The sequence below is a fragment of the Pseudorasbora parva genome, chromosome 16, assembly GCF_024679245.1.
Source record: "Pseudorasbora parva isolate DD20220531a chromosome 16, ASM2467924v1, whole genome shotgun sequence".
Taxonomy (NCBI): Eukaryota; Metazoa; Chordata; class Actinopteri; order Cypriniformes; family Gobionidae; genus Pseudorasbora; species Pseudorasbora parva.
The window spans coordinates 15,129,317-15,141,944 of record NC_090187.1 but is presented as its reverse complement, the minus strand read 5'-3'; the positions used below and the strand labels follow the sequence as shown (position 1 = coordinate 15,141,944).

General features: G+C 38.4%; 1 protein-coding gene across 1 annotated transcript in view; it reads right to left on the bottom strand.

Moving 5' to 3' along the window:
- Positions 1 to 12,628, bottom strand: part of dusp22a (dual specificity phosphatase 22a) — a 55,940-nt gene that overhangs the window by 31,185 nt on the left and 12,127 nt on the right. The window contains exons 5-6 of the mRNA XM_067419787.1: positions 4,512 to 4,586; positions 3,846 to 4,017 (exon numbers count right to left, since the gene is read on the bottom strand). Coding sequence (XP_067275888.1) covers positions 3,846 to 4,017; positions 4,512 to 4,586 — 247 coding nt within the window. The remainder of the gene's footprint in view (positions 1 to 3,845; positions 4,018 to 4,511; positions 4,587 to 12,628) is intronic.

The window sequence follows — 12,628 nt, the reverse complement described above, 5'->3', positions numbered from 1 at the left end:
GCGCCGGGGAGAGAAAGAGAGCGAGAGCGTAAGAGAGCATGAACACGATTCAGAGCTACAGCGCAATGACAGTCCCGCAGTCTTTCGAATCAGCTTTGACTGCAACTCTGGAAAACTTGGAGTTAAGCTTTTCTCTAAAACAAAGAACTGAAGTCATTCTTAAAAAGAGAAGATGTGTTTGGAGTTTTGCCGAATGGATATGGCGAAAGTTTAATCTGTCAACTAGCACCGCTTCACCTTTGTTGCTCTGGTTGGTTGAAGCGCAATCCAATTGCGTGCAGAGGGAGTTTGAAAGACAACCGTTTATCCCGCCCCTGGGATTGAGCCCTGTCAATGGTGAGTTTCCAGACCAAACATCTTGATGTGGGTCTGGCTTGTCAGGCTAGGTAAGGCTAGTAATACTGTTGAAACTTTAAAAATACTCATCCCTAGGGAGGACAGAGCCAGATAGAGCTGTAAGAGTGGAGAGCCGGAGCGCAGAGGACGGCTCGTAGGTCCGTGGCATAGTAGAGGTGAAGTCTGACCCAGTCAAAGCTGTTGGTCCAAGGGAGCCTGGTGGAGCAGTAGGGCTAATGGTCCAAAGTGGAGCCAAGGGAGAGAGGAGTGAAGGCATTTAGCGACGGCTCACAAAAGGCCCTAGGTGGATCCACGTCACCGAGGGGATGCTGAGGATGAGGACGAGCAGAGGGTGAGCAGTGGAGGCTAGGCAGAGGAATCAGGCGATTTCAGAAGAGGAGGTGGGAGAGGGACTAAACCCATGACTCACCCTCAGTGGCAGGAGTGTGGGTGAGGCTCCTTTCCATTCCCTTGTACACCACAAAAACTCCAATGGTAGCACACAATGTAGCGGTCTCACGTGACAGCCGGTAGCACCGATCCTCAACAAACCCATCTTCAACTAGATGGAACTGTATAAATATTCTGAACGTTCTGATCCAATCTGACTTCTGTCCTGTAATACTGCCTGAATCATTCTAACAATAAAACTAACATAAATAACTCTTAACGTTAAAGGGGTACTTCAGCACTGGGAAGATGAATCTGTATTTAAACTGGGTCATTAATGTAGTAGAAATGTGAAATTATTTTTGAATTTGGTGCTTTCTAGACTGAGAAAAGACAGAAAATATATTTTTGTTTCATGGGGATGAAAGACTATAATTCCCAGAATGCTTCGCTGCCCTGTGAGGCCATTCCCAAAGCCACCAACTTGATTACTGTGACTGAGTTGGAGAAGAGTCACCGCACGAGTATCACAGTACTGAGCACTAACTGCAGGAGTCAGATAAATGAGCTGATGAGGTAATAGCGACTACACACGTGAGTTCAGTCTGGCGCGTTTCAGTTCATGCCTTTTCAAGCTTAACTTTCATAGAAATTATTTGAGAAGTTAAAAGACTTACATTGCTCACCATAGCTCCGTTTAAATGAGTGCCTGTTGCTGCGAGCTGAGCTGAGCTGAGCGCAATCTCCATCCCCCATGCGCGAGTTCAAAACATGCGGAAATGGCTCCTTCTGCTGGCTGTAGTCTTTAGCCTTTGGCCAAACATTCCTCCTATGATGCAAATATCGTCAATTTGCATCATAGGAGGAATTTTTCCAGAAATAAAATGCATAAATATCTCGTCTCAGGGGTATATGAGGGGGGAAAGCACATTTATTTGAATATACTCCAGGGTTTCTACTGATACAAAGCCATATGCTGAAGTAATCCTTTAAAAGGTTAGATCACCCAAAAAGAAAAAAAAGAAAAAATGCTTATGATTCACTCACCCTCAAGTCATCCTAGGTGTATATGATATTCTTATTTCAGACTAATAAAATCTTTTATAAGACTTTTAAGAGTTATATATTTTTTTTAAAGTCCTGGCTCTTCTAAGGTTTAAATGGCAGTGACTTTTTAGTCTATAAGTCTATAAAAGTGCATCTATCCATCATATAACGGCTCCGGGGGGTTCAGGCCTTCTGAAGCGAAGTGATGTGTTTGTGTAAGAAAAATATTCATATGTAACAATATGGAGCGGAGAAGAACAGAGGACAGAGCAAAACAAAACACCGGTCATGAATTAGAAGTCTACAACAAGATTTTTTAAAATGAAAAATTAGAAAAGAGAAGAGGGGCTTAAGTTTATTGCCCAGCCCTATCCACGGGAGGCGTCAAAGCTTGTGATGCCCCTATAATCGTGTCTGGGGTTACTCTTTTGCCGTAAGTCGCCAGAAGAGTCACCAGATAGAGTTTTTGTTCTTTGCCACTGTCACTTTTTTTCGCCTTTGGCTTTTGGATTGCTTAGTTGGGGGACACTTAATATTCAACGATATTATTGTATTGACATCATTGTATGAGAGCTGAACTGATGGCATCACAGTTTTCTCTAGAGCAGCTCTATAGATAAATGAAATTAATAACTTGAAATTACCCATCTCTTAACTTATTTAAAGGTACAGTCCATCAATTTATTTGGTTAAAAATTATCCAGAATCAATTTGAGCAAGTACATAATGAGCCAATGTTCAAAACTGCCTCCTTACCGTAGCCCGATTTACAATAGTACGCTTGTAATAGCGTGTTATAATTTGAGTGATAGTGGTTGTTTTTTGTGAGAAATTCTTGCATGTCTTTGCTTCATAATGCTGGAACATTACTTTCTAATGAACACACGTACGACAGTTAGCGGAAGTTAGAGATTACAGTTTGTAAAGTTTTAAATAAGGATATTTTTCCTACACAGACTTTTTATTAAACCCCCGGAGCTGTGTGGATCCCTTTTATGATGGATAGATGCACCTTTATGGACTTTAAAACAGAAACAGCCATTCACTGTCATAATAAATGTATTCCTCTGAAAGAAGAACTTGATCAAAGCAAATCATGGGTTAATTTTAACTAACTAATAAATACACTATACACTGTAAAACATTATTTAGAAAAAAAGTTACCTGGTTGCCTTAAAATTTTGAGTTCATTGAAATTAAAATTTTGAGTTAATACAATGAGCATTTTTTTGAGATTCGACAACCTTTATTAAAAGATTATTAAAAGATTTTGCATATTGGGTAATGATGTGTGTTTTATTTCTGATGACGCAGTGAAACATGCCAAATAGTGCTATTTTCATGATTTATCACATTTTTTATGTGGTTCAGATACAAAAATATTTTGAGTTTCTATTTCTTAAACAAATTTCCTTCATTGTATCAACTCAAATTTTTAATTTCAATAAACTCAAAATTTTAAGGCAACCAGGTTACTTACTTTTTTAAGTTAAACCAACAAAAACCACCACAAATTTTTTACAGTGTACTAACGCATCCTACTGTATGTACACATGTACACTGATGCTGATAAAGAGAATGAACATCATACCTGCATGCAATTTCTCATTAGCAACACACCAGCTTACCAGTTATGTAATTTATTGATACTTTTGGTTATTTCCTGACTTATTAATTACAATGTTGCATGCTTGTAAATGTATTTGCTCTTTATATAGTGACGCGATATACAAGTGAGCACAAAACAAAAAAGTGCACACTGCAAGCACAGTATAACATCTGACAGGACAGGAGAGTTTGTCAAAATAAAAGTTTTGCATCAGAAAAATATTTAGAATTGTGTTTTGTGTTGTTTCTTTTGACTACCTACTCAAAATGGTTTTGTGAGCTGTTGAGAAACATGAGTGTTTACTGATATGAAATAAGCAGTTTTTAAAAAAGCAGTTTTTGATATGGCTCAAGATTTTATATGTATGTCATATTATATCTTTACACGTTTGGCAGTTTTAAATATCAAACTCTGATTGATAGCTGTGTCCAAGCAGAATCTGTGCATGAAATGGTGAATGTACCTCTGACACCTGTTTCATCTGGAACTCTTGCAGCTGCTGCTGGAAGCCATAGTTCGGGCCCACAAATGAGCGCACAGCTTTCACTGCAGTCAGACACTCTTCCCAGCTGTAGTTGGTGACAGTCATAAGGTAAGCCACCACCATGGTTGTACTGCGAGACACCCCAGCAAGACTGTAGCAGAAAAAGGGTTTGCTGGGTTGAGTTTGAACATGGCAGAGCATAAATTATAAGGAATGACACATTATTTGGCATGGGGATCATGTTCATTATTTGGCATTTGGGCCACTGAATCTGCATTAACGACAACAGTTGGGGCAACAGCCTTAGTCCTAATGGGTTGTTATCTTCGCTATCAAAATCCGGTGTTCTGTATTTGAGTATGTGAGTTTTTGTTGTAGATGGCTATATAAAAAAATAAAAAAAATGTGTGTACTATGCTAATTAATTGAGATTTCTTACAGCTCTTACAGGTTGTTGGCCTTGTTTGTTTCGTTGCTTCTATTGCTCTCCCCTTTTTTGTAAGTCGCTTTGGATAAAAGCGTCTGCTAAATGATTAAATGTAAAATGTAAATGTCATTTACACAGACTGTAGTATAACGTATGACAAAGAGAGCCAACAATGACCTGTTAAAATACCTATAATACCACACAAATATAAAACCCACCAATGAACAAGACATGCTCCTCCATTAAGTCGACACTCATGGATAAAGCGTATGGACTCTTTGAAATGTTGTGACCTGACAAGACAAAAGAAAGTGACATTAGCTGCACAACACTTATTATTATAATTTTTTTGTATATCATATGACATGTCCATATGGTATTGAGTATGATTAAATCAAGTCAAACTCAAACTGAGTATGATTAAATATTAAATATATATTTAAGATAAGGAAAATAAGCATTTGAACACTGCTATTTTGCAAGTTCTCCCACTTAGCAATTATGGAGGAGTCTGAAATTGTCATTGTAGGTGCTTGTCCACTGTGAGAGACATAAGCCAAAAAAATAAAAAATAAAAATAAAAACAGATATCACCATGTATGCTTTTTTAACTTTTAATTTGTATGATACAGCTGCAAATAAGTATTTGACCACCTGAGAAAATGAATGTTAATCTTTGCTACAGTAGCCTTTGTTTGCAATTACAGAGGTCAAACGTTTCCTGTAGTTTTTCATGAGGTTTGCACACACTGCAGGAGGGATTTTGGCCCACTCCTTCACACAGATCTTCTCTAGATCAGTCAGATTTCTGGCCTTTCGCTGAGAAACACAGAGTTTGAGCTCCCTCCAAAGATTCTCTATTGGGTTTAGGTCTGGAGACTGGCTAGGCCACGCCAGAACCTTGATATGCTTCTTACAGAGCCAATCCTCGATTATCCTGGCTGTGTGCTTCGGGTCATTATTATGTTGGAAGACCCAGCCTCGACCCATCTTCAGTGCTCTAACTGAGGGAAGGAGGTAGTTCCCCAAAATTGCGCAATACATGGCCCGGTCATCCTCTCCTTAATACAATGCAGTCGCCCTGTCCCATGTGCAGAAAAACACCTCGAAAACATAATTGCTACCACCCCCATGCGTCACAGTAGGGATGGTATTCTTGGTACTCATCATTCTTCTTCCTCCAAACACATTTAGTGGAATTATGATGAAAAAGTTATATTTTAGTCTCATCTGACCACATGACTTTCTCCCATGACTCCTCTGGATCATCCAAATGGTCATTGGCAAACTTAAGACGGGCCTGGACATGTGCTGGTTTAAGCCAAGCCTGCAGTCTCCCTCTCATTTACTGAAGCTTTCGCGCCTCGATCGCCTCCCGTTGACCGGTCCCAGTATAGCCGCCCCTCTGTGATTTCTAATGGACGCGAGGCAAACTAAATAAAATTACACTTCAAAATTTTTCCCCCAAAGTTAGTTTATGCAGTTAGGCAGTTATCATCACGATGATTTCATTTCAGGTGTTCGTTTTAAAAATAAGTTTAGTTTGAGTTAGTTATTTGATGCTATAAAAACGGGGGGTGTGACGTCATGATTGACAGCTGAGACTGACGGCTTCTCTGAGTGAAGTTGTCACTGAGGCACTAACGGACTTTTTTCGAAATTTTTGGGAGCAGATTAGAGCTTTAGCTTTAATTTCTACATTTCCATAACTGTTTATTTCACACCAACATAATTAATTGTTCTGCATCTGCGAGAGTGTGGGCGGGCTTTTGATATCGCGACTGTACTTCCTGCTCTACTTCCTGCACTCTACTGCGCAACTCCGGTCCCGAAATCGCTACTGCGCAGACTCGGTCCCAAGATGTCCGCGCCGTGCAAGGCCGCCTGAAAGCTTCAAATATGGCAAGCGGAAACGGATGATGTCGAGTCGTCCATATTTTTTTACGGTCTATGGTTTAAGCAGGGTAACCTTCCGTACCATGCATGATTTCAAACCATGACGTCTTAGTGTATTACCAACAGTAACCTTGGAAACAGTGTTCCCAGCTCTTTTCAGGTCATTGACCAGCTCCTCCCATGTAGGTCTGGGCTGATTTCTCACCTTTCTTAGGATCATTGAGACCCCACGAGGTGAGATCTTGCATGGAGCCCCAGTCCGAGGGAGATTGACGGTCATGTTTAGCTTCTTCAATTTTCTAATGATTGCTCCAACAGTGGAGCTTTTTTCACCAAGCTGCTTGGCAATTTCCCCATAGCCCTTTCCAGCCTTTAAGTGTACAATTTTGTCTCTAGTGTCTTTGGACAGCTCTTTGGTCTTGGCCATGTTAGTTGGATTCTTGCTGATTGTATGGGGTGGACAGGTGTCTTTACGCAGCTAATGACCTCAAACAGGTGCAACTAATTTAGGATAATAAATGGAGTGGAGGTGGACATTTTAGAGGGTCAGAATTCTAGCTGATAGACAGGTGTTCAAATACTTATTTGCAGCTGTATCATACAAATAAATCGTTTTTAAAAATCATACATAGTGATTTTTGGATTGTTCTTTTTTAGATTACTGTCTCTCACAGTGGACATGCACCTGTGTGTGTGTGTGTGTGTGTGTGTGTGTGTGTGTGTGTGTGTGTGTGTGTGTGTGTGTGTGTGTGTGTGTGTGTGTGTGTGTGTGTGTATACTGTTTTTTTTTTTTTTGCTTGACCATGAAAATAAATTGATTATAATTCTAGAGTGGAGACATCTTGTATTAGTTGCTTCAAGGCAAGAATGTTTTGGGCATTTCTCAAGAAAGTTCTAGGGAGGAACATTATGAAATATAATTTAGATCTATAGAAAATGTGGTAAAACTAATATTTTAACTATAAGAACTGTTTTTTTTTTTTGTGTGTTTTTTTTTTCCAAATAATTCTTTCACACAACTGTTTGGGTGCGTGATTACGGTTTTCCATCAGCTTGAAAAAACCCAAATTCAGGTATGATTGGGTAATATGAGATTGCAAAAACCGGCAAACTGCTCACCAAATAAAAGCTGATTTCCCAATAAAGGACTGCAAAACCATTTTGTGTGTGTGTGTGTGTGTGTGTGTGTGTGTGTGTGTGTGTGTGTGTGTGTGTGTGTGTGTGTGTGTGTGTGTGTGTGTGTGAGAGAGAGAGAGAGAGAGACCAAATGTATAACCCCACAATGTAAATGTATTCATAATATTTTTTTGGAAAATGTAAAAATACAGAATGTTTCCTGTGACGGGTAGGTTTAGGGGCAGGGGCAGTGTAGGGGGATAGAATGTACAGTTTGTACAGTGTAAAATTCATTACACCTATGGAAAGTCCCCAAAATTCACAAAAACACAACATTTAAAAGTAACATTACAATTTTAACAACAAACATGAAGTACATATTTAGGTAAACAATTGTTTCATTGTATAAATTGTCATATGTATGGTATTTATGTCATATTTATGACACAAACTGATCTACTGATAATACAAACAATGCATGGCATTAACCACTGTGATTTATACACCTTGTGTTTTAGAACATGATGAGCCATGCAAAACAATTGTAAAGTGACGTTCCTGTATGGTATTTATTTGTTATTGCCATGCTTTTGATAATATCAGACAAAGTGCAAATTGCTTTTAATCTACAGCAGAAAATGAGCAAAAGACTTCTATACCACAGGACATGTGTCATTTAAACAGGCTGGCTACCAGATATATGCTGTTCACACTATGTGATTCTAACATCTGATTCTAACTTGATTCTAACTTTACCTTTTCAATAAAAATCTACCCAAGCTCATTTTTTCCAGTTTGTGCCCACCCCACTGGAAAAAAGGACTTGTGTGTGATGAAACAGGCAGACTGACCGTTATCCTTATTTTAAAGCTGTGGGATTGTGACAGAGGGGTTTTTAATAGGTCTAGTGGCCAGTGCAGTTTCCTTCCCTAAGGATTGCATCAGGGGCCGGTATCTCATGAGCACACATACACCATCCAGACATTTGTCTAATGTGTTTCTTGTTTTTGTTTTTTTTTAATTCTAAAATTTCATGTTTAGAGCAATTGCTACTATAAAAAAATATTAAAGGGTTACTTCACCCAAAAATGACATTTCTGTCATTAATGACTCACCCTAATGTTGTTCCACACCGTAAGACCTCCGTTCATCTTTGGAACACAGTTTAAGATATTTTATATTTAGTCCGAGAGTGTATGCAAGTGTATCACTTTCTTTTTTTTTTTCCATGTCCAGTAAGGTAATAAAAACATCATCAAAGTAGTCCATATGTGACATCAGTTAGTTAATTAGAATCTCTTGAAGCATTGAAAATACATTTTGGTCCAAAAATCACAAAAACTACAACAAAAACTTTATTCAGCATTGTGTTCTCTTCCGGGTTTGTTTTCAATCCTCAACCAAAGATTCAAACGGTTATTATGAATTAGCGGATTGATTCGGATTGCGTGTCAAACTGCCAAACTGCTGAAATCACGTGAATCATTGAATCATGAATCAATAAATTTAACTCTTTTCCCGCCAGGTTTTTTTTAGGTTGCCACTCAGCGACAGCGCAATCATTTTTGATAATTTTCACAAAAGTTTCATGGCCCCCAGAATATTGTACACTCTAAAAAATGCTGGGTTAAAAACAACCCAAGTTGGGTTGAAACTGCACCGACCCAACAATTGGGTTGTTTTAACCCAATGGTTGAGTTGTTCTTACCCAGCAATTGGGTTGTCTTAAGCAACATTTAACCCAACCACTGGGTTAAAACAACTCAACCACTGGGTTAAAACAACTCAACCATTGGGTTAAAACAACCCAATTGTTGGGTCGGTGCAGTTTCAACCCAACTTGGGTTGTTTTTAACCCAGCATTTTTTAGAGTGTAAGAATATCTGAACATGCAGTGTATGAAAAAGAAAACAGGTCCTCTACTTTTAAATCGCTATCGCTTGTTTCGGTAGATTGATTGTTAGATAGGTGGAGGGCGGAGCTTCAGGCCAACAACACATGTCAATGTCAACATCAATTGAAGGCTGCAACAACAACTTTTAAATGACAATATCCTGGCCGGACCACTGCTGTCAGTGATATAAGTATTTGAAATTAACATGATTTCTTAATGTCTAGTGTGACATATCAGGGCCATTTTATGATTAATTGAAATACATTTCTTACATACAGTATAATCACTTCTTTATTCTGCCCTTATTTTGTCATTCTTCATTAAAAATAAATATTAATGTAGGCATATCTATTTCTGATCATTTCAAGTTGCTATTGTTACGGCAGACAGATTTTTGGTGGGGTTTTTTCCCCCATGTAGACAGGGAGTCAGGTAAGACTGCAGTCATTTAATCCACATAATATATTTAGAGATTCTGTATTTAGTGGGATATTTAGAGATCCTAATGTTAGTCTCTCTGTTTATCCTGAGGTTTACCGCACTCAGCCGGAACCGGGTCATATCCAGATCAGATGGTGCAGGACATGACCAACACATCCCTGAAGTGTCTGCAGAGACCGTGTCAATTAAACAATTGAGATTGTTTTAGTCATGTACGTAAATTACAGTCACATACATTATTTGGTGTTAACATTTTTGGAATGCACACTCGCTCCATTTTGGTCCACTACTGAAATTGCAGGGCTACAAAAACTTCTTGGTTATTTTGGTTTGTAATTTTTATAAGATTTGCTTGGCTTCAAAGAGCTTCATGACTCTTAAGATGTGGTCACATTGGCAACATTTCAATAATTTGATGTAGTAATATGGAATTGTAATGCATTTAAAATAAAACACATGGCTATGTCTGCAATCCAATCAGAAACAACAATTGAGCAGAGCCATACTTTGAACATAATGAATGATAAATAAAACTAACAGACAGTATAGAGCACATCTACTGACAGACCTGAGGTTCGTGCAGTAGCTTTTGGAAAAAGTGAAGTTAGGTAATACTACAGTAAGAGTGGCATTATGAGTCACAGTTTTCACTGAGTTCTCTTTTTATTTAATGAAAGAGTCCCTTGAAAATGTCAGTAGGTTGAAGTTCAGCTGTCGAAATATAGGGATTCATGGAATCAATTTTTGGAAGTAGGGGAACCTTAAACACCCCAATCTCCCCAAAACCATAATTACTTACTACCAGTGTTAAATGCAAACAAGAAGGGAGCATACTGCTTAAAGTTGCCGACACCTTTACTTGCGTTTTTTTCCTGATAACTGTGAATGAGACTTAAATAACTCTGCCAATTTTTGTTATATACTGCATCCGGAAAATATTCACATCGCTTTACCTTTCCCACATTTTGTTATGTTACAGCCTTATTCCAAAATGGATTCAATTAATTATTTTTCCCCTTAATTCTACAAACAATACCTCATAAAGACAACATCAAAGAAGTTTTTTTTAAATCTTTACAAATAAATAAAATGACATCACATGCACATAAGTATTCAAAGCCTTTGCCATAACACTCAAAATTGAGCTTAGACACATCTTGTTTCCACTGATCATGCTTGAGATGTTTCTACAACTTGATTGAAGTCCACCTGTGGTAAATTGGGGAGAAGGGCCTTATTCAGGGAGGAGACCAAGAACCCTATGACCACTCTGACAGAGCTGCAGTGTTTCTCTGTGGAGAGAGGAGAACCTTCCAGAAGAACAACCATCTCTAAAGCACTCCATCAATCAGACCTGTATGGTAAAGTTGCCAGATAGAAGCCACACCTCAGTAAAGGGCCACCTGGAGTTTGACAAAAGGCACCTGAAGGACTCACAAAATTCTCTGATCTGATGAAACTATTTGGCCTGAATGTGAAGCATCATGTCTGGAGGATACCAGGCAACACTCATTACCTGGACAATATCATCTCTACAGTGAAGCATAGTGGTGGCAACATCATGCTGTGGGGATTTTTTTCATCAGCAGGAACTGGGAGACTAGTCAGGATCAGGGGAAAGATGAATGCAGCAATGTACAAGGACACCTTTAATAAAAACCTGCTCTAGAGCGCTCTGGATGTCAGACTGGGGTGAAGGTCCCCCTTCCAACAGGACAACAACCCTAATCACACAGCCAAGATAACAAAAGAATGGCTAGGGGACAAGTCTGTAAGTGTCCTTGAGTGGACCAGTAGGAGCCCAGACTTGAACCGATTGAACATCTCTGGAGAGATCTGAAAATGGTGCAAAAATTGTGTACCGAAGCTCCCCATCCAACCTGATGGAGCTTGAAAGGTCCTGCAAAGAAAAATGGAAGCCCAAAAATTGGTGTGCCAAGCTTGTAGCATGATACTCAAAAAGACTTGAGGCTGTAATTGGTGCCAAAGGTGCATCAACAAAGTATTAAGCAAAGGCTGTGAATACTTATGTACATGTGCAGGACTGGACATTAATGCTTGTCCTCTTGTCCGGGACAAGTCGATTTTTTTAAGGGACAAATGAAAAATAATTTTACTTGCCCAACAGGACAATCAGTTGATTAAAACATCAAAAACAAAATCTAGGGAATCAAAATGCAAGAATGATTCTGCATTAATTTAGTGTAAGTGGCGACCAATAGTGGAAAATAATATATAATGTAGTAATGAACAGATGTAATAAGGTTGCGCTGTTGACACTCGTGCAGGCTCTCGAGGAGAAATGGAAACAAATAAGCTCAGCTCACAAAGAAACATTTTCAAAAAACATATATATATTTATAACATATGATACAGTTAAACAACATCAAACGAGCAAGAGAGCTGTTTTCATGTACCATACCATCACAAATGAAAATGTGACGCTGTATATTCTATACCCTAAACCAAACCATCACAGAAAACTTTCTGCATTTTCAAGAAAACATACATTAATATGGTTTATAATCTGTTTTCCATACGGAGACAAAAATATGTCCTTTTATCCCAACAACATAACTGTTTTTATATTGTTATGTAGAATTTTCATAGGCATAATGCTTTTATACTAAGCAAATAACATTTTGTTACTCCTACACCTTAACAAAACCCTCACTGAAAACTTTCTGTATTTTTACGTTTTCTAAAAAACAATTTAGTTTGATGTATAAGCTTTTTTTCCTGTGGGGCCAAATCATGTCCTCACAATGTCAAAAAAAAATCAGGATTTACAAACTTTGTGGGCACATTTGCTCCTTGCAATACAAGTACTGTACACGCAAATATATTAGTGACATTATAATTCTGCAATATTACTTGTCATCATTAGAAAGTCATGTGACTGTGAGGAACAGCTGTAGTTTTCAAATTACTCTGAAAAATAAAATTCAACAGCGAGCCATTTTAAATATGATTTAGAATGTTTAAACA